General features: G+C 42.4%; 1 protein-coding gene across 2 annotated transcripts in view; it reads left to right on the plus strand.

The window, feature by feature from the left end:
* The window catches only part of sh2d5 (SH2 domain containing 5), a 44,561-nt gene extending 28,433 nt beyond the window's left edge, over positions 1 to 16,128 (plus strand). Inside the window, exons 7-8 of one of the 2 annotated variants that reach the window (XM_051931125.1) lie at positions 9,896 to 10,055; positions 15,581 to 16,128. In XM_051931125.1, coding sequence (XP_051787085.1) covers positions 9,896 to 10,055; positions 15,581 to 15,874 — 454 coding nt within the window. In that variant the 3' untranslated portion in view covers positions 15,875 to 16,128. The remainder of the gene's footprint in view (positions 1 to 9,895; positions 10,056 to 15,580) is intronic. The other variant, XM_028807774.2, reaches the window with a different exon arrangement.
* Positions 16,129 to 23,559: the final 7,431 nt, after the last annotated feature.

Raw genomic sequence — 23,559 nt, forward strand, 5'->3', positions numbered from 1 at the left:
ATACAAGTATACAGATAGACGAAATTGCGAAGCTCAGGGTCCACAGTGTAACAACATGACATGCAAATAATAAATTAAAAATAGAATTAAAATTTAAATTTAAAATTAAAACACAAACAAGACAAGACATTGTGCAAAGACAAGACAAAGAAGCAGCAGCAATATTGATGTGTGAGATATGTAATATAATAAATAAATAATAAATAATAGATATAGATAATACAGAAATGATCAGTGTATGTTAATAGTTGTTTAAGATGTGTAAACAATGACAGGTCAGAATGTTTCACAGGAGAAGGATAACAAGAGTGTCAAAATACTTAAAGGTCAGTATGAGATTTTCAGTTCTTCTCTACCTGCACACTCGTCTTTGCAGGACAGTGGCTCACATGTATAAAAGTTCTGTTTTAAGAGCTGGTTGAGGCCGTGTGGAAGGTCTCAGGGGGCAGCCTGGTGTTAAGGAGTCTAACAGCTTGGGGGTAAAACCTCTCCTGCATCCTGGCAGATCTGGCTTTGATGCTCCAGTATCTTCTCTTGTGTGGGTTTGCTGGAGCCTGTCCCAGCTAGAACAGGGCACAAGGCAGGAACAAACCCTGGACAGGGCGCCAGTCCATCGCAGCGTGAACACGCATACAAACACACATACAATACAATACAATTTATTTTTGTATAGCCCAAAATCACTCAAGAAGTACCACAATGGGCTTTAACCTCTTAACAGCCCCCCAGCCTTGACTCTCTAAGAAGACAAGGAAAAACTCCCCAAAAAAACCATTGTAAGAAAAAAATGGAAGAAACCTTGGGAAAGGCAGTTCAAAGAGAGACCCCTTTCCAAGTTGGTTGGGTGTGCAGTGGGTTTCAAAAAGAAGGGGGTCAATACAATACAGTACAATACACAGAACAGAACAAATCCTCAATACAGTATAAAAATAAAAATTTTACAAGTACAGAGCAGAATTTAACAGTAGATGATATCACTAAATAGGATTTGGATTTGTTCAGAGTCCTGGAGACCTCAGCCATCAAGCTGCCTCCCTCATTTGGCCATTCCACAGCTGAAACAGCGCTGGGCCAGCCAATCCAATGAAAGGACCCCTCTACCCGACGATTCCTGCGATCCTCCATCAGGGATGACTTTACCTTAGGCAGGCAAAACAACTTGGCAGGTGGGCCGTGGCACCAAGTGCCACATTTGAGTACCGAGAAGAGAAACAGAATAGGTGAGGGTCAGTAACACATTATAACATACACAAACCCACCACTACAATCCACCTAACCTGCACGTGTTTGGACTGCGGAAGGAAACTGAAGCTCCAGAGGGAAACCCACACAGACAAGGGGAGAACACGCAAACTCCACGTGGGGAGGACCCAGGATGTGATCCCTGGTCTTTTTACTGTGGGTCAGCAGCGCTACCATTGTGCTGTAACATTTAAACATAAATCTCATTTGTGAGTGGAGCATTCCTTTCAATCTCTTATTCCACTAGTAATCTGAAGAGGGCGCCAAACACCAGATAGATAGATAGATAGATAGATAGATAGATAGATAGATAGATAGATAGATAGATAGATAGATAGATAGATAGATAGATAGATAGATAGATAGATAGATAGATAGATACTTTATTAATCCCGATGGGATTAACCACTGCTGCTTTATTGGAACACACAGGCGGTTTGGGTTGTTGCAGTTTTGTTCTAAAATCTTTTCATTCATTTTTTTTTCTCTCTCATCAAACACCACTGAATATCACACACGGACAAAGTGAATACAGGACTTAAGGAATTTTTAAAAATTTTTTACAAAATAAAAAAACTGAAATATGACAAGTATTCAGACGCTTTACTCAGTCGAAGTACTTGTGTCGATGATATTAAGATGGTGATGTGCTATCAACAGGGTCCAAGCTTTTGGATTTGTGACAGAAAACTCTGCAATCTACTCAAGAAGCTGAATGTTTGCTTGTTTTTTGACTTTTTTATTCATTTTATTCTTTGGTGAATCAGTACTACTGATGTCTACCACTTATCTCATGTCCAAACCCTGTGTATGTGGCTGTCAGTAATGGAAGAACAGTTTGGTGACAAACAGACCTACTCAATCATCAACCTAAACACATTTATTCCTCTTCCTTTACTCGGTAACAATCCATACACAATCACTACAACTAGTTTTTTGGTACACTGTAAGTGAAATTGTCTTTTCACGTGACGTCTGGGGGTCAGAGTACAGGGTTAGCCATTGTACAGCACTCCTGGAGCAATTTTCAGGTTAAAGGGGCTCGTTGAAGGGCCCAGCAGAGTAGGATCCTTTCTGGCAGTAACAGGATTTGAACCGGTAACCTTCCACATACCAGTCCAGATCCTTAGACCCAGAGCTGCCAGTCCGTCCCCAAACAAGCCTGCCTCTTAAACCAGAGAAGGTCACATCAGTCAGCGATGGAACGCAAACCCAATTCCTCCCAAAAGTCAATGGAACACTTTCATCCAACCATCCATTATCCAACCTAACTACAGGGCCATGGGGGTTTGCTGGAGCAAATCCCAGCCAACACAGGGCGCAAGGCAGGAAACAAACCCCAGGCAGTGGAACACTTTCATTAAGAAACAAATCATGAAACAGGCAATACAAGCAGTTTGTACTGAACATCAAAAATTATAATGAAAAGTTTAGTTGTAGCCTCCTTGCCGTTATGTTTACTCCTGTAAAAACAAGCTAAGAATGTAGAGTTCTTTTTCAGCAAGAGAAAATGTTATTTTGTGTAACAGAAGCATGTACAGTGGTGTGAAAAACTATTTGCCCCCGTCCTGATTTCTTATTCTTTTGCATGTTTGTCACACAAAATGTTTCTGATCATCAAACACATTTAACCATTAGTCACATATAACACAAGTAAACACAAAATGCAGTTTTTAAATGATGGTTTTTATTATTTAGGGAGAAAAAAAATCCAAACCTACATGGCCCTATGTGAAAAAGTAATTGCCCCCTTGTTAAAAAATAACCTAACTGTGGTGTATCACACCTGAGTTCAATTTCCGTAGCCACCCCCAGGCCTGATTACTGCCACACCTGTTTCAATCAAGAAATCACTTAAATAGGAGCTGCCTGACACAGAGAAGTAGACCAAAAGCACCTCAAAAGCTAGACATCATGCCAAGATCCAAAGAACTTCAGGAACAAATGAGAACAGAAGTAATAGATCTCAATCAGTCTGGTAAAGGTTATAAAGCCATTTCTAAAGCTTTGGGACTCCAGCGAACCACAGTGAGAGCCATTATCCACAAATGGCAAAAACATGGAACAGTGGTGAACCTTCCCAGGAGTGGCCGGCCGACCAAAATTACCCCAAGAGCGCAGAGACGACTCATCCGAGAGGTCACAAAAGACCCCAGGACAACGTCTAAAGAACTGCAGGCCTCACTTGCCTCAATTAAGGTCAGTGTTCACGACTCCACCATAAGAAATAGACTGGGCAAAAACGGCCTGCATGGCAGATGTCCAAGATGCAAACCACTGTTAAGCAAAAAGAACATTAGGGCTCGTCTCAATTTTGCTAAGAAACATCTCAATGATTGCCAAGACTTTTGGGAAAATACCTTGTGGACTGATGAGACAAAAGTTGAACTTTTTGGAAGGCAAATGTCCCGTTACATCTGGCGTAAAAGGAACACAGCATTTCAGAAAAAGAACATCATACCAACAGTAAAATATGGTGGTGGTAGTGTGATGGTCTGGGGTTGTTTTGCTGCTTCAGGACCTGGAAGGCTTGCTGTGATAGATGGAACCATGAATTCTACTGTCTACCAAAAAATCCTGAAGGAGAATGTCCGGCCATCTGTTCGTCAACTCAAGCTGAAGCGATCTTGGGTGCTGCAACAGGACAATAACCCAAAACACACCAGCAAATCCACCTCTGAATGGCTGAAGAAAAACAAAATGAAGACTTTGGAGTGGCCTAGTCAAAGTCCTGACCTGAATCCAATTGAGATGCTATGGCATGACCTTAAAAAGGCGGTTCATGCTAGAAAACCCTCAAATAAAGCTGAATTACAACAATTTTGCAAAGATGAGTGGGCCAAAATTCCTCCAGAGCGCTGTAATAGACTCATTGCAAGTTATCGCAAACGCTTGATTGCAGTTATTGCTGCTAAGGGTGGCCCAACCAGTTATTAGGTTCAGGGGGCAATTACTTTTTCACACAGGGCCATGTAGGTTTGGATTTTTTTTTCTCCCTAAATAATAAAAACCACCATTTACAAACTGCATTTTGTGTTTACTTGTGTTATATTTGACTAATGGTTAAATGTGTTTGATGATCAGAAACATTTTGTGTGACAAACATGCAAAAGAATAAGAAATCAGGAAGGGGGCAAATAGTTTTTCACACCACTGTATCATATATACTTGAGTATAAAACCCAAAAAATCAATCAGAAAATCAGACCTTGACTTATACGCCCGTTCAAAAATGTGACACAGATTACAATATACAATCTTTCAAGGCAACTCAGGCCCCTTCTTCAGGCAAGTTGTAGTACAAAAACTGGAGTTCCCTGTGTTTATATGGGCACTAGGACAGATGCAGCATTGGAAAACCTTCAGGTGAGACATCTTAGATGTAAAAAAATTAATAGGCCTCTTCAGGCTAAGATTCATTTAGCAAGAGAGGAGAACAATGTATGGTCAAGATCTTTGGATAAGATAACTGTCCAACAAAGTCTTTTGAAGGTTTTGATGAGTTTTCCATATACTGTATATACTCATGTATAAGTCGGGTCTTGAAACCCGAATAATACAATCATAAAATCAGACCCTGACTTATACGCCCGTTCAAAAATGCGACACTTAAAATTTTGTTTTCTTTTACATCTTCTTGCCTCCTCCAATCTCACATCAGTTTCTCAGACACATCGAATTTTGTTGCAGCAGCGCAGTTACCAATTTCTTTCACCACTTCAATGACTTTAAATTTAAAACCAGCTTCATATTTTCTTCTGATCGAACGCTCCATCGTAGATAAGGGATGCTCTTATGATAAAGGTGTATGAGGGTGTGAGATACACAAAACAGAAATCACTGCAAAAGTTACTTTGGAATAGTGTGGATATTACCGCGTGGTCACATAGGCACAATACATAGAAATAAAAGGCTGTGTGCTCCGTGGTTACTCTCTCAGGTGAGCGTTAGCATATCATAATCTCTTGGACGACCAACATTATAAAATACCAGATATTATATGGTAAATTCAAGCCCTGACTTATCAGCAGGAGAACTTATCCACGAGTATATACGGTAAATCTCACTGTAGGAAAGGTGTGTCTAACGTCCACTGCTGTACTGACGCACATTCAGTACACATCCTTCGTGTGACCAACACACAGCCCGACTTTGTAATGGGACAGTAGAAGTGAGTTTCTTTGCTTTTGTTCTAATATTTTTTTTCTATTTTCTATTGCTTGCACATGATAGGGTAGAATGTCAGTACCTAATCCATATGATCGAAATGCCCCTTGTGTTATTGTAGGCTCACACACAATGCAAGGCTTAAGGACTTCCACTTTTCTCCTGACATGATTGACAGTTGCCACATTGTGAACAGTACGTAGGGGGCGTGAAAAGATCAGACTCGACACACTCATAAAGGTTTGGGGCAGCCACCCGTGTATTGTCCCTGGCTGCAATGGGTTTTGAAAAGCTGACAGAAGTGCCTTTGATGGAGTCCAAAAGTGAACTGATTAAGGTTTGAGAAGATGGAGGTTTTAAATGGAAAGACCAGAAGTGACATTGAGGAACCGGACATGACCTTCTTCTGACATCGTCCTAGGCGCCAGAACCGGAAGTGATGTCATCCTAGGCACAGGAAGTGACATCATCCTAGGCGCCAGAACCAGAAGTGACGTCGTCCTAGGCACCGGAACCGGAAGTGATGTCGTCCTGGCCACTGAAATTGGAAGTGACATCGTCCTAGGCACTGGAAACCGGAAGTGATGTCTTCAATGTTGAGTCAGACCGGTTTTCCCGTGGCTGGTCTGCAGAGATAACAGGAGAACATTTAGTGCATCCTGCCACCTCCTGGCCTGGCATGGATTTACCTTCGCTTGGTCCATACAACGTCCTCCTACTCACACATGCGTGACAGGGGCTAACGTCTTTCTTGTCCTTCTGCTTTTGTCTTTTTGCCATGCAGCTACCTGCACCATGGAGAAACTTCACAGGATCGAATTCACCAGGCATATCACAACAGTTCGGTCATACAGTGCCGTCACTATTCGTGTCAATGTCTTATGACTTGTGACCAACGCTTTGTCGTAACAATCGCTTGATTCAGTTTTCAGTCTGTTTCAAAACTGGCTTTACAGCTTCTCATTTACACCCCATTATGTGTTTTGGTTGAAAGCTCCACCCCACTCATGAATATTGATAAGCTAGCATAGAAATATTCATGATTTTTTTTTTGCTATATGATGTTATTTTATCTATTAGATGGCAACATAATACAGTCCCAAGTGTTATTCAAGTTTAACCTGAAAGACACTCGGGCTTAACCATTTTCACAATGGATTCTGAACCCCTAGAGAGCTCACGGTTAATGCCAAAGAGATTAAAATGCAGCACCGCAGAGCAGAGCATTCTGGGATGTCAGATCCTTCCAATGCTACAATACATAATAAGCAACACAAAACCTCAACTCCATCTCTACTTTACCGCTTAATATGAACAGCTACTCTTATAATCTTGTCCGTTTACCAGAATTTCTCATCGATGTTTGTACATCTCACGCTCCTGACACTTCGAAGACACCAGTCAAACCCACCTGAATTAAACCAGCCACATCCACTCACCTGATTATACTGGACAGCCGTGCACAATATGAAACACCTGGGGGCTCATCTGCTTGTATGCCAGACAATGTCTTGTTTGACCTCATTTTTGATCTCCTGCAGAACCGTAGCCTTAGTAGTAACAATTACATCATCTTTGTGTGAACTGCGACCTGCCAGAATTCCCAAATACACAGGTGATGACAAAGTGAGCTGTGAATAAAGTAGACTTTGCAAGCACTTGTGCAAATTCTCTGAAAAATCTCTGCTCTTATCTTGTCCCCTGCTTGCTACCTCCTAGCAGCAATGCGGTGACATTGCGTCAATTAGACCACTGAGAACAGTACACCGTGTCACTGGGCTTTGCCGCTTGACGTCAGGCATCCTCAACGTGTTCCACTCTCACCCTGCCAAGTATTCTCAGTAGTGCACGGGCACATAAATCAGGGGATTCATAACCTTTTTAGGAGTGCAACGCTCTTTTGTTTTCAAAAATTCTGTACAAAAGGTAGCAACTCAAAAAAAGCGAATTAAGATCGTCCTGTTTTGCCGTCAATTTTGTAATAGACTTGATGGCTTTGCTGTGTATTCGTCACAGCGAGACTCCTGCAGCCACCACAGTCCTCCTGTGATAGCAGGAATGATTTCCAGCACAATAGCAGTGTGATGTCAAAGTGCAGGGACTTGTGGGAAAATCTGTGCCCAGTGTGGGGACGCAAACGCTGTAAGCATATTGACAAGCTGCGCACGTCGTACTTAGAGTTCTGTAAATTCAATTTCTGAAAACTACTTTCCGTGTTAACACCATAACCCCCCCCCCCCCCCACTATGATGTCACTCCCAGAATTAGAACAACTCATGTACACGATTCTCTGAATTTTAATGCCTCTTACACACTCTACTAAACTTCAGCCAGCCTTTGTCCGCACATTGCTGCCACCATATCTCGGCTTCATCGGCAGGCATGACTGTACTCACAGATCGTCACACCAGTGAGCCAGTCAGTCTTAGGGGACCAGAAATGAAGGAGGACCTGCTCTTGTTATTCAACCTCTCATTACAAATCTGCAGCATTGCTTTACTTTCCTGTTTCATTTTTTACTCCGCTCTCCTCAAAAATGAAAAAATAGGATTTCTCCAAATTCCTGTCTACAGGGTTTACGTTTTCTGTCCTCCATAGCCTGCTAACTTCTGTACTTCTCTGAGGATCCCGGTTAAACTGCTGTGCTACACAAAAAACGATATTTTACAAATGACAAAATGTATATGCTGTATAATAAAACAATGAGGCCCCGTGTGTGTGTGTGTGTGTGTGGTAGCATCCAGTCTCTCAGAACAATCTGATTGGTCAGTTTGGCATTCGTGTGATTGGTCAGCTTGGTTTTGGTGATGTAAATGAAAGAGTAAGTGGGAGTGTGAGACACATGAGGAGACACTGTAGGGACACGCTGAGTGAGTCGCCTTCAAAGACGAAAAGCGTAAAAGAGGACAGGAGGTGAGAAAGGCGCCTCGAAAATAATGACATAGTCCATCCAAGCAGGCTTTACAGGAAGGCGTTCGAGAGAGGCAGCACCAGTCATTTTTTAAAATGATGATATTCTCTGTGTTCAGTAGGTAGCATGGTAGTAGTTTTATAAACTAAAAGCACCCATGCTAACCGTACTTGGACAATTTCAACGGCTGTCTTCTTTACAGCATTCAAATCCACTAAGCTGCTAGGGGTTCAAACTTCAAAACTGAGCCGTTCAATGAACAGTTTTTGATAACGGCCAATCAAGTCCACTGAGCATCAACTGTTTTTTTTAAGACATTTTATTGAATTTATTGAAAGCAAATAACATTCCATACAAGCAAGTCAAATTTTACAAAATTAAGTTCAAATCAAATCAACCCCCACCCATCATTAAGTATCAACTATTGGTAGTTTCCGTCAGGAAGTGATTAAAATGACATGTCAAGGGTCTCCACACTTTCAGTGGGCATTTCTGCCTACAGTTAGAGAAACTCCAAGGAAAATGACACCTTTTACTGGCTAACTAAAAAGATTACAATATGCAAGCTTTCGAGGCTGAATTTTCTCTACATTCATAATGGCTAACACGGTACAACACCCTAGTACTGCCTACAGTTATAAACTCTGCTTGTGGGTTGTTTCTTAAAAAATATTCATTCATGTGTTCATTCTTTATGTACCACTCATCAAGGACCAGGACACGGGGGCAACAGTCTTAGCAGTGAGGCCTACACGTCCCTTTCCCCAGCCGCACTTGCCAACTCATTCTGTGGGATCCCAAGGTGTTCCCAGGCCATCTGGGAGATATAATCCTCCCACCGAGTCCTGTGTCTCCTCTCAGCTGGTCGTGCCCATTAAATCTCCATCCGTCACTTCTACCGCAGACCTCACCACGGTCACACTTCCCTCGTACATATCCTGTACAACTCTTACATACTTCTCTGCCACTCCTGACTTCTTCATACAGCACCACAGCTCCTCTTGAGGCACCCTGTCATATGCTTTCTCCAGATCCACAAAGACGCAATGCAACTCCTTCTGGCCTTCTCTAAACTTCTCCATCAACACCCTCAGAGCAAACATCGCATCTGTGGTGCTCTTTCTTGGCATGTAGAACTACACAATCTGAATTATAAATGTGAGCACAGGTTTTACATCTTTTCTGTAGACAGGGAGATCTACCATTATGTGTTGGTTCACTCAGGGAACTTTGGACGATTAGTTGCTGCAGGTTTGGTGGTTGTCTGTATGCTGTGAGGGGAGGTTCTGGGAATACATCTGTCTGGTGTCATCATTATTTAGTATTGGCTGAAGTTCTTTTATAAGAACATATTTTACAAGAATATAGCGCTTCAAGATGTGGGCTGTAGGTGACAACAAGGGGGATGCAGTTCTTCTTGTCTAGTAATGGTAGTAATAAGTGTTTAATAATTAAAAGCTGTTCTGCCTCCTCTGCTATGCTGCTGTGTACAGAAGAGGATCATCTGTCATGTACAGTAAATCTGCCCAGGCTGCTTTATGACTTGTGGGGTCTTGTGTTCATACTTGTGTTACAGGGAGCAATGTACTTCACTCCTCCACAAGGACGCTTTGGGCTCCTTCTTCCTGTGGATGAAAAGCAGCATCCCAGAGCTGTGGGGCCTCTCCGTCCGAACCCCCTTTGGCCTAATGGCTTATGAGATAATGAAGAATGACAGGAATAAATACATGCTGAAGGTAAGATCAGTTTTCATATACCCAACACTAAAGGCTCATTTACTGACCCACATTCTGTACGCTTCCATGTGCAAATGAAGTAAACCAGGAGGGCAGACATTTTTGTGACCCAAAGACTCTTCATGCTGGAGTTCCAGGTGTTAAGATAGATAGATAGATAGATAGATAGATAGATAGATAGATAGATAGATAGATAGATAGATAGATAGATAGATAGATAGATAGATAGATAGATAGATAGATAGATAGATAGATAGATACTTTATTAATCCCAATGGGAAATTCACAAGGAACACATCTTGGTGTGCAAGATGCAGTGGTCTGAGGTTATGCATCTAACTATCAGCTCGTGCAGTACACTGACTGGCTGGCTGAATTTCTTTCTCATGTTCACTTGGGTGGCACAAATGTTAGGAGAATTTTGCGGCAAGGCAACAAGGTGATTAGTGTCTATAGCACTAAGAGTCATAGAAAACAAAAGAAAGGAGGTTGGGGGGGTTTAGTGGCTTACCAGGCAAAGCTGAATTCCGCAGATCTACAGGTCAGACTAGTTCTGTTGTCTACACGCTCCGTGTAACTACAATACCTCTCAGTGAAATGATCCTCACCCAAGCCAGACACGTGAAGGAAGACTAAATGACAGGTAAGCTGCTCGCTCAAACTAAAACACTAATTAGAAAATATTTTCAATAGCTACACTTCAATTATGTCTAGCCAAAAGAATAACGAAGTCGTCAAGTTGTCGACAAAGGCAGGAGGCATCTCCTCTGGCATTTCATTCATACTCCTTTAAAAGCTCAACACCTGCGGCTTCTAACTCTCTTCTTGGGGCCTTTAAACTTTCATTCTTGACCAAGCCAAGTTTAGTGTAGCTGCTGAACTCCACTTCAGTTTGGGGAACTCTAAATATTTCTAAAAAATTGTAAATTGAACTAATCTGACTGATAGGAAACAGTGCCACTTGTTTTTACAGCACTGCCGTTTTTTTTCCAGATCTTTTTGGACTAATTTAAATGAAAGTGAATAACAATAATGTCAAGTCCATTTGTATGGTTAATTTGATGTATTGCAAGCCCTGGATTGCAAAACCAAAAGAAACACAATCAAAAAATATGGAAGCAAACCAACAAACACTATCCATATTTTTCAGGAAGGCCGTTTTTTCTGTAATGTGAAAGCTAAAAAAAAGAGACCGTGTGATCCTTATTTTATTCAACCCAGACTATCGTTGCAACTGAATTCCTCTTCTTCTTCTTCTTCTTCTTCTTCTTCTTCTTCTTCTTCTTCTTCTTCTACTTTTACTTCTTCTACTTCTTCTTCTTCTTTCAGCTGCTCCCGTTAGGGGTTGCCACCACAGATCATCTTCTTCCATAGCAACTGAATTCCACTCGGTTCTCTTAAAAAGAGCCATGGATAAAAAGAAGGGCGCAGACTGACACCAGCTCTAGGCTACAATGAGGAATGGTTCAAGTTCAAAGCACTAAAAAGTTCCAAAAGTGCCCACTAGAGGGAGGATCTCCCCATCAAAATTACACGCTAACCACCCTAACCCCAACCTTAACTTCTGCCATTTAACTGCTGGGGCAGACTTGTGCTGACGTATGGCGCTGCGGCTCTGCAGTTGGAGATTATTGGATTCAGTTGTTCTGAGCCATCAGGTGGCACTGGTGTGCAAACTGTACTGTAGCACAAAGGGGGAAAAAAAACACTGGGACCCCCCAGGGTCAAATTGTCTGTGTTGTCTGTATGGTTATAGAGAGCAACTCTGCAAAATTTGATCCAGAACGGTCCAAGGGTATATAGGGAACTTGCAGAAAGACAGAAAGACAGACATTCTATTATACATATATATATATACTCGCTGTCCCCTGCGGCTCTGCCCAAGTAGTAGTGAAACAGGACAAACTTTAAAAATCAATAAAAAAAATGTTAAAAAATGTAATTTGTATTGAGAACAATTTATATTGATAGCTTTTGAATCCGAGGGCCTCTTGATATATATTTTTTTTGGTTTTGCTATCAGGGGCGAGAATGGAGCTGTGAACTCTTTGCCAAAAATTTTAAAAGTTGGCAAGGTATCTCTGGCCAAGCAGAAGGTAGGTACGCCCCAACATCAAACGTTGGCACTGTATCTGATCGTGTTCAGCTCTGGTGGGAGAGCGTCCCCCACGTGGGGAGAAGAGCACATGGCCATGATATCTCTGCCATTGAGCAGGTACCCTCTAAAACACAAGTAGCTGTGATCTCTCTCTCTCAAAAACGTCAAATGTTACTCTTTAACAATCTCTAGATGATAATGTCTGCTGAACAAACAGGTATCACTAGCTAAGCGGAGGCAAGGTGCGCTCCAACACGTGGCGAGAGGGAGAGCGACTTGAATGGAGGCTGACACGCGAGTGAGGAGGGCCCCATCCGGCTCCCTACTCCTGATGTCCCGCCTCCCCCTCCCCCCAGCCCACAGCCTCTCTCTTGGATTCGTGCAAATAAATCGGTGCAGCAAGTGAACTATGATACTTAGCGCAATGAGAGAAGTCACAAAATGAACCGGAATGTTCAAGCAAATTATAGAAAAACACCGATCTAAATCTGTGAAGTAGTTCTCTCTTGAAAAGTGGACAGACATAGATATAGACAGACAGACAGACGTTGGATTTTTATATATATACAGTGCATCCAGAAAGTATTCACAGCGCATCCCTTTTTCCACATTTTGTTATGTTACAGCCTTATTCCAAAGTGGATTAAATTCATTTTTTTCCTCAGAATTCTACACACTACACCCCATAATGACAACATGAAAAAAGTTTACTTGAGGTTTTTGCAAATTTATTAAAAATAAAAAAATTGAGAAAGCACATGTACATAAGTATTCACAGCCTTTGCCTTGAAGCTCAAAATTGAGCTCAGGTGCATCCTGTTTCCCCTGATCATCCTTGAGATGTTTCTGCAGCTTAATTGGAGTCCACCTGTGGTAAATTCAGTTGACTGGACATGATTTGGAAAGGCACACACCTGTCTATATAAGGTCCCCACAGTTGACAGTTCATGTGAGCACAAACCAAGCATGAAGTCAAAGGAATTGTCTGTAGACCTCCAAGACAGGATTGTCTCGAGGCACAAATCTGGGAAGGTTACAGAAAAATTTCTGCTGCTTTGAAGGTCCCAATGAGCACAGTGGCCTCCATCATCTGTAAGTGGAAGAAGTTCGAAACCACTAGGACTCTTCCTAGAGCTGGCCGGCCATCTAAACTGAGCGATTGGGGGAGAAGGGCCTTAGTCAGGGAGGTGACCAAGAACCCAATGGTCACTCAGTCAGAGCTCCAGAGGTCCTCTGTGGAGAGAGGAGAACCTTCCAGAAGGATAACCATCTCTGCAGCAATCCACCTAACAGGCCTGTATGGTAGAGTGGCCAGACAGAAGCCACTCCTTAGTAAAAGGCACATGGCAGCCCACCTGGAGTTTGCCAAAAGGCACCTGAAGGACTCTCAGACCATGAGAAAGAAAATTCTCTGGTCTGATGAGACAAAGATTGAACTCTTTGGTGTGAATGCCAGGCATCACGTTTGGAGGAAACCAGGCACCGCTCATCACCAGGCCAATACCATCCCTACAGTGAAGCATGGTGGTGGCAGCATCATGCTGTGGGGATGTTTTTCAGCGGCAGAGACTGGGAGACTAGTCAGGATAAAGGGAAAGATGACTGCAGCAATGTACAGAGACATCCTGGATGAAAACCTGCTCCAGAGCGCTCTTGACCTCAGACTGGGGCGACGGTTCATCTTTCAGCAGGACAACAACCCTAAGCACACAGCCAAGATATCAAAGGAGTGGCTTCAGGACAACTCTGTGAATGTCCTTGAGTGGCCCAGCCAGAGCCCAGACTTGAATCCGATTGAACATCTCTGGAGAGATCGTAAAATGGCTGTGCACCGACGCTTCCCATCCAACCTGATGGAGCTTGAGAGGTGCTGCAAAGAGGAATGGGCGAAACTGGCCAAGGATAGGTGTGCCAGGCTTGTGGCATCATATTCAACAAGACTTGAGGCTGTAATTGCTGCCAAAGGTGCATCGACAAAGTATTGAGCAAAGGCTGTGAATACTTATGGACATGGGATTTCTCAGTTTTTTAATTTTTCATAAATTTGCAAAAATCTCAAGTAAAGTTTTTTCACGTTGTCATTATGGGGTGTTGTGTGTAGAATTCTGAGGAAAAAAATGAATTTAATCCATTTTGGAATAAGGCTGTAACATAAGAAAATGTGGAAAAAGTGATGCGCTGTGAATACTTTCCGGATGCACTGTATATATTGTGTAACATGGCCTGGACACAGACAGGCGGACAGCGATGGTTCACCCAACACACGTTTATTAATATTTTCTATTTACAAATAAAGTGCCACACAACCCCAGAACTCCCCCAAAGTCCAGGCCTCTATCACAATATTGCCTCTCTTCAGGCCGCCTCCTTTCCTCTCCTCCCGAGCTCACTCCTTCTCTGCTCCTGACTCAAGCCAACGAACGGAGGGAGGCGTCCCCTTTTATAATCACCCAGATGTGCTCCAGGTGCCTCCCGATAATCTTCCGCCGGCACTCCCCAGTGTGGTGGAAGTGCTGAGGACCAGAGCTCTTCAGGCATCAGTGCGCCCCCTCGCGGTGACCACGGGCCCCTATAGGGTTGAGCTTCCAAGCTCAGTTCCCGTGGTCCCTAAAGCCACCAGGGCGGTCGCCCCCTCGTGGTCTGGAGGAGGCGTAATCCCACCTCTGGTCCTCCTGGGCGTCCCGGCTGGGTACCACCCCCAGCCACACGCCACACTATATATGCCACAATATATATATATACACATATAGGTGATGTCACATTTCAAAATAAGATAAATCATTTAGCTACATTTCAGCTACCATGGGGTGGGAGAACACTGTGAAGTGACAAGAGTGACACATGACACTGAGAGATGGACGTGTTAGCCTCATGTCCCATGTCCCTGCCGATGTCTGGACTGATTCCTTGTCTGTATGCTCCACTTTACTCTGTGAGCAGCAGCCATTAAACTACTGGATGTGACTTCATGGGGCTCCATTGGAAATTCCCCAGAGATGATTTCAGCCAGCTGCTTTATTATTTTAGTCCATTCTATGTGATCATCCAGACATGTTTTAGGAGCAAAATCAGACTAGCCGCAAATAAAAAAGATGACAAGTTCAAACAGGATTATTGGATTCTTTTTCATGGAACTTGGTTAGGAATATGAAAAACATTGTACCTTATCCAATTCTTCCCCAGTGTCTCTTTACACTCCCAATGAAGTGCCAGCTTTATGTGCCCTGACATCACTACCAGTGCCTCTTTGAGCTGGATGGCCATGCTGAGCTTGACTGGTGTCTTCAGAATCTGTTTTTATGTATTGTATGCTGTCAAACTGTAACTGAACCTCCTAATTTTTTTCTCTTCTCTTCTCTTCTCTTCTCTTCTCTTCTCTTCTCTTCTCTTCTCTTCTCTTCTCTTCTCTTTCTCTCGTGAATAATAGCACATCCAGGATGAATTCACAAGTATGGAGGAGCTGATTCTGTACTACATGGATTCCCAAGGAGACTTGCTGTGCTCCCTCAGTGCCTGCCGTCTCAATCACTGCTTTCAGACGGAGGAGTTTATTTACGTGTCGGGGTCTCACAGCCAACTGAGCACAGAAGAGAGTGACCAGTGTGGAGAATCGGAGGAAACCTTAACTGTTCCAGATGGTTCAACAAAGGATATGGACAAAGAACTGGAGCGAGCGCTGCCAGGCTGCACACCCTGCTTGGGCTTGGGTTTAATAGACTAAGTGGCATTTCACCGTGGCAGTATTGGGCCTTTCAAGGTAACAACTTGTGGTCTTAAATGTCACCTCTGTGTTAAAAACTGGCCAGCACTTCCCTCACCCAGAGAGTTTACCGTCCCTGCATTAAGATGCCCACCGCTCCTCATTTCTTCATCAATTTATTTTATCTGAAGTGACGCTATATGACTGGAAGAGAAGCTTTTTGATAACACTAGCAGACTGGTAATGGTCAAATTATCATCTTTAATAAAGGGTATCAGTGGTATGGAGTGTGCCCCCTTGATTCATTGTGTTTTATAGGTCTGTGGGGGAAGACATCCAAATGGAGGCTGTGCACCCATCTGAGCTGCTTCTTATGAATCCACTGAATGAATGTTGTTCTTTATTCTGAGCCCAGTTAGCTCATTGAGTCTACTTACACTTTTTGACGGTTCAATGACTGATAACAGTTTTTACATGCCACACGAGTGAGGGTACCATAGCAGTATAAACAACTTAGCTGACATTTTGGTGTGATACCTAATGGACAATAATGCTGAATTCTCGTATTTTGGCCATAGCCTTAGGTCAGGTCAGGTCAGGTCAGGTCAGGTTGGGGAGCATGACGAAACAGCTCAGGATCCTGGTCGGCATCCCCCCAGGCAGGCATGCGGTCCAGTCCCACCCTTCAGAAATGACCCTCTATCAGCTGCAGCCAGGTGTTGCATTGGCGTCCTCTTGGCCTGGTTCAGCCACTTGGGTCCTCAACAGTGAAGATCTTACGAGCCGAATCACTCTCGGGGAATTGCGTCACATGGCCGTAGTGCCGTAACTGACGCTCCCTCACAATGCAGGTAATGTGCCTCATTCAGGACGCCGTGAGCAACACAAAGTCAGTCCAATGGTACCCAAGGATTCTCCAAAGAGAAACAGTACTGAAGGGGTCCAGTGTTCATCTCAGGTCACTGGATAGCATCCATATCTCACAACCATATAGCAAAACAGAAAGCACCAGGACTCTAAAGACTTGGACCTTCATCCTTTTGTATATTTAACAGGAGCACCACACACCCCAATCCATCTACTGACTTCTTAACAAGAGTCACCAGAGACATGAATGTCACTGCCAAGGTAAGTAAACCTCTCGACAAGGTCGACGCTCTCTCCGCAGACAGATATACTGCTGATGGCTGTGCCCAAGAGGTCATTAAAGGCCTGGATCTTTGGTTTTTATCCAGGACACTCGCAAGCCCAGACACTCAGACTCCTCACTCAGTCTCTAGAGAGCCCCAATCAGAGCCTCCATTGACTTCGTGAAGATCACAGCATCGTCAGCAAAGTCAAGATCCGTGAATCTTTCAGCCTTAGGCACTTCTAAATATGTAGAATTTTAAAATCCATGAAAGAGAAAGCCATGGAATGTCTGTTTGGCTAGTAGTTTAGTCCTGTGGTTAAGGAGTCTGAGCTCCATGATTCTCTTTCTCTTTAGCACTACACCTCTCAAATGACTGCGGCGTGAACTGCTTCATCTTCCTGCTGTACTTACAACATTCCCTTCACTCTTGAAGGGTGTTATATAAAGCTCTACTGAGTTCTTCTTCATCATCATCATTCTTGCTCCACCTTTCTTGGCAGTAACAACATACTAAGGTGTGCTGACCAGGCCTCAGTATCCCAAGAAACTTCTTTCAGCAGCCCATGAAGAACATCAAGGTGATCCCAGGAGAGTTGAGAGATGTTATCCCTGGTCTACCTTTGGTCTCCTTCAGTAGTCCATAACTGGTAGAACTTCTGTAGGGGTATCCAAACCTCACCGCCTAACCTTATTAATGAGGAGAAGAAGCAGTAGTACTAGCAGGTCCTCCTGCATTTCCAAACTCCTCACCCCATGCTTGCCTTTTGCCTGAACCTCATTTTGGCAACTTATACTCACAGCGTAGCTGACGTTAAATCACATTTGGTCCTGCAAGTTGGAGGAAATCATGAGGGTTGGTGGAAGAATTGGCACTCCGGCCACCATGGAAAAAACTTCAAACAGCTCTGAGACGACAGACAGGACTCCTTTCTGCTCTCCGTGGGAGTAGCTCTGCTCGCATTATGAAGGAGATGGGGGAAAGCCCTCAGGTGCCCCATCCCCGAAAGAGACAAAACCGTCGGAGAGCCAATAGGGTCAAGCTTGTTGGGGATCAGAACTGGTGTGGTGCTGAGGCATCGCCCCCCACACACAAACGGCAGTCCCAGGATCCCGAGCTGTTTTGTCATGTTGTGGATGCAGCAACGTGCTGTACCAGTGCCTGCTTCCCCACTTTACCTGACCTGACTATCTCCACAGTCCAGGACCATGTCCATAAGACTGTGCTGATTTATTGGTCAAGCTCACGGTCACTTCAACCCTCACTTCGGAATGAGGCTACAAGGGGTCTGAACTGCTCTGTCTGGAATGACTGCTAATCCCTTAACTTCAAGGAACAAGTCATTATTTTCCAAGAGAGGACTAGGATGTCAGATTTTGAGGGGCTAATTCTCACCTCAAATGCATCACACTAGGAAGTGAAGTGTTCTGACAGGCACATTAAGATTAACGTCTGATGAGGTAAAGACGACAGCAGACACGCAATTCTTAGATACTCTCCAAAGCTCAGCTGTTCCACAAAAATCTTGAACAAGAGAGGAGATCTTCAGCAGAATCAAACCCCTCCAATGAACCATCAGGGTTCTCTACACAAATACAAGGATCACAAGAAGAGCACTGTCTGTACTCTTGGAGCACCAACCACAAGATTTGACAGGGAATATCATCATAAGTCCACAATACAAAAGGAGAGAGGATTGTGGCTCACCAGTTAAACAGGACTCATTTAAAAAAGGCCTCATTCCCACTCCATAGAGATCAGGAGGAGCTGGCCGGGCTTTGTGTCCCGTTTCTTGGAGCTGCTTCATAATGAACGTCCTCTGCTGGTTGTCGGAGTGCTTATATTTGAAGGCTCTGGAAGGGGCAAAACTTGGAGGAGGAAATGGAAATGTGGACAGCAGAGGTGGTCTTAGGGGTGTGCAGTGCCTAAGGCTGACCAATCCCACATGGTGCCGGTTATGTCAAACGCTGTTACTGGTATGTGTGGACTGTAGAAACTTGCACGCGAATTTAATAAAAATAATGTTAACATACTCCAGATTTTCTCATTACAGTATTCAGCTAAATGTTTGCAAGATAACATGCAAACTTTATGAAAATATAACAATATAATCAATTAAAAAGATGCAAATCATAATTCATGACAATACCACAACAGTGCGAAATGTGATGCGGTGTCATGCAGAAATTAGCAGGGCCTCTTCTAGAAAATGTACCCAGTGTGCACGCATATATGTAGGATGTCGTAGTCATAACTCACGTTGATGTCATGTCAGGCGGTTATCATTAGCGATGTTTTTGTGCATTAATATTCGGACTATGGAATGTTTTTAAAGACCTACATGAACGGAATTTGACATTGAAGGGGGATTTAAAATGGTTCCTCTTAGAAGCATCTCAAATATATACTGGAGAATATAACTTGACAAATCTGCTCGAATGGGACACTCGGACCTCAAAAGCGGAGCGCCCTTAGGCACGGTCGCCCCACTTGCCACCCATAAACGCCATTCTTGGTGGACAGAGAAGAACAATTCATTAATGTCGTGCCACCCTCTTGGGTCAAGATGGAACTGCTTAACTTCTCAGAGCCTTAAAGATAACTCCTAAGTACTCATGCTTGACACCTTATAGTAATACATTTTGGAATGATTTGTTTGGTTTGTTACATCCATGAATTGCCACTCTTTCCTAATTTACCAGAAATGATATGAACTTTGGGATTCTGATGGAAGATAAGATGATTCAGTGTTTGTTGAGTGCCCTGCTTATTTTAGGGACATTTTTTATTCATAAATGTAAATGTAATCATATGTGGTGACTTCATCCATGTGACTTTGGTAGGAACAATGACAAACTTCACTTTGTTTGTGTCATGTTCCACTAGAGGAAGCACCAAGCCTGACCTGCTCTTTTCAAATGTTAAAGATGCATTTAAGTGTAAACCTCTGGCACCTTTGGGCAGATGTCACCGCAGTCTGATTCATTTTTCCTCTCCTCTACAAGGCTGCTATTAGATGGCAACCTGTTACCACCAGAATAGTGAGGAAGTAGAGCCTTAAGGCTGACATGGCTCTGAATGACTGCTTCCAAACTGAAAATGATGTGGAGGACATTGAGGGACTGCGTCACCGACTGTACTGTATGAACTTCTGTGTTGACACTGTGCTTCCCTCCAAGACAGTGCATTGCTTTCCAAACATCATGCCCTGGATTACTAAGGAGCTAAAATATCCAGAATGAGAAGAGGAGAGCATTCAAAGCCGGTGGCAAAGAGGCTCTGAAGAACACACAACGGGTGGTGAAGAAAAAGCTGAGAGAAGGAAAGGAAACTTACAAAGCTTACATAGAAAACCAACTCACTCAGAACAATATGAAGGATGTCTGGAGTGGACTGGGTGTAATGACGGGATTTAAGCAATTCAAGGCTAGAAGGGGAAGTGGACAAAGCTAATGCCCTGAACCAATTTTTTCACAACTTTTCTGTCCCACTGCCACCTTCTCCCAATGACCAGTCTCCCCACACCATCCCTACTACATCAACAACTCCTACCACATCAATTGGAATAGCAAGTGACAAGTCCTCTTCTGACCATCAGTGGCATCTGTCCATAACTAAAGACCAAGTGAGGAAACAACTGAGGAAGCTACACACAGGAAGAGCTGCAGGACCAGAGGAAGTAAGCCCTCAAGTTCTTAAGACCTGTGCTGACCAACTTTGTGGTGTTCTCTGTCACCTGTTCAGTCTGTCCCTAAGGCTTCAGTTTCAAAGAAAGCAGGTGCCCCTTCACCTCCTGACTACAGACCAGTGGCACCTACGTCTCATATCATGAAGACATTTGAGGGGCTGGTCCTGGACTATATGGGTCCTCTTGTGGTAGATCACCTCGACCCACTGCAATTTGCCTATCAGACAAATATTGCAGTGGAGGATGTAATTATCTCTCTGCTCCACAAGGCTCATTCTCACCTGGGCAAAGCTGGCACCACTGTGAGGATTATGTTTTTGAATTTTTCCAGCTCCTTCAATTCAATTCAGCCATCCCTGTTAAGGGCTAAACTCAGAGATATGCAGGTGGATGCGCCTGTGGTGTTCTGAATAAAGAACTATCTGTCAGGCAGACCGTAGGTTGTGAGATTCAAGGACTGTGTGAGCAACACTGGAGCGGACATCACTGGACCACCACAAGGACAGTCCCGTATCCTTTTCTCTTCACTCTGTACACCTCAGACTATAAATATAACACCAGGTCACGTCACCTGCAGATATTCTCAGATGACTCTGTGCTCATGGGATGTATTGATAAGGGAGTGAGACATAGGAGAGGAGTCCGGTGGAGAAGTTTGTTTCTTAGTGCAAAGAGAATTGTCTGCAAGTTAACATCAGAAAGACGAAGGAACTGGTTATTCTACACCAAAGAATCTCTTCATCCGGTCACTGCTCAAGGAGTGGATGTAGATGCGGTCCACTCCTACATGTACTTGGAGGTCCACATTAATGACAGATTGGACTGGTCTCAGAACACAGAGGAACTATAAGAAAGGGCAGAGCAGGCTGTTCTTCCGTAGGAGACTGCGTTCCTTTACTGTGGGAAGTGACATCCTTCACATCTTCTACAACTCTGTGATGGCCGGTGGGATTTTCTGCACTGTGGTGTGCTGGGCTGGTAACATCACTTCATAAAAGGCCTACCAAATTAACAAGCAGTTTAAAAGAGCAGGCACAGTTATGGGACACACTCTGGACCTCCTGGAGGTCGCAGCGAAGGAGAGAATTAAAACAAAACTGAGTGCCATTATGAACAAAGCTGCACATCCTCTCTCTGCCACATGGACACCGAGGACTCCCAGCCAATGAATTATTCAGCAGAAGTGTGTCAAGAAACGCTAAGGGGGCTCTTTTATAACAATGGCAATACATCTGCATAATACCTCACCGGGGCTGGGACAGTCCAGTCAGATATTTTCTTTCTTTTTAGTCATTTTAGTGTTTATTTATAGATTTTTTTATATATTGATCTTCTGTAAAAAGCCATATTCCCCTATGGGGAGAAATCAAGTTCTATCTATCTATCTATCTATCTATCTATCTATCTATCTATCTATCTATCTATCTATCTATCTATTTTTCTATCTATTTATCTTATAGTGTCTTTCATATCTATCTATCTATCTATCTATCTATCTATCTATCTATCTATCTATCTATCTATCTATCTATCTATCTATCTATCTATCTATTATATAGTGCCTTTCATATCTATCTATCTATCTATCTATCTATCTATCTATCTATCTATCTATCTATCTATCTATCTATCTATCTATCTATCTATCTATCTATTATATAGTGCCTTTCATATCTATCTATCTATCTATCTATCTATCTATCTATCTATCTATCTATCTATCTATCTATCTATCTATCTATCTATCTATCTATCTATCTATTATATAGTGCCTTTCATATCTATCTATCTATCTATCTATCTATCTATCTATCTATCTATCTATCTATCTATCTATCTATCTATTATATAGTGCCTTTCATATCTATCTATCTATCTATCTATCTATCTATCTATCTATCTATCTATCTATCTATCTATCTATTATACTGTATAGTGCCTTTCATATCTATCTATCTATCTATCTATCTATCTATCTATCTATCTATCTATCTATCTATTATATAGTGCCTTTCATATCTATCTATCTATCTATCTATCTATCTATCTATCTATCTATCTATCTATCTATCTATCTATCTATTATACTGTATAGTGCCTTTCATATCTATCTATCTATCTATCTATCTATCTATCTATCTATCTATCTATCTATCTATCTATCTATCTATCTATTATACTGTATAGTGCCTTTCATATCTATCTATCTATCTATCTATCTATCTATCTATCTATCTATCTATCTATCTATCTATCTATCTATCTATCTATCTATTATACTGTATAGTGCCTTTCATATCTATCTATCTATCTATCTATCTATCTATCTATCTATCTATCTATCTATCTATCTATTATATAGTGCCTTTCATATCTATCTATCTATCTATCTATCTATCTATCTATCTATCTATCTATCTATCTATCTATCTATCTATCTATCTATCTATCTATCTATCTAAATACATCCAAATTAAATCTTTATTAGCGGTTTTTTATAAAAGAATGTACATTGTACTACAAATCATGAAATTATCTGAAAAAGAAATCAGGAAACAAATCTGAACATTATCGGTGATTTTAAATTAAATGAAGAGAACTCTTTTCTTTCCCCTTACCCCTTTTTTCTTTTTTTTTGTACTGTATATATTTATATTATATATTTGTAAGGACGTTTAAATCTTTTGTTGTATTTTTGTATTATTGCATTTCTGTACTTTCATATTTCATAAGCAAAAAGAATTCATTTTTTAAAAAACTACTACGTGGTTTGACACACGGCGCCTTTTTTTTCGTTTATAAAAGCTGAGTATATTTTGGACACGCTCCCTGCTGCTTCGACTTGATGACGTCGCCTTTCAAGTTTGCGGTTGCTTGGTAACGGAGAA

Source organism: Erpetoichthys calabaricus, chromosome 8, assembly GCF_900747795.2.
Source record: "Erpetoichthys calabaricus chromosome 8, fErpCal1.3, whole genome shotgun sequence".
Classification (NCBI taxonomy): Eukaryota; Metazoa; Chordata; class Cladistia; order Polypteriformes; family Polypteridae; genus Erpetoichthys; species Erpetoichthys calabaricus.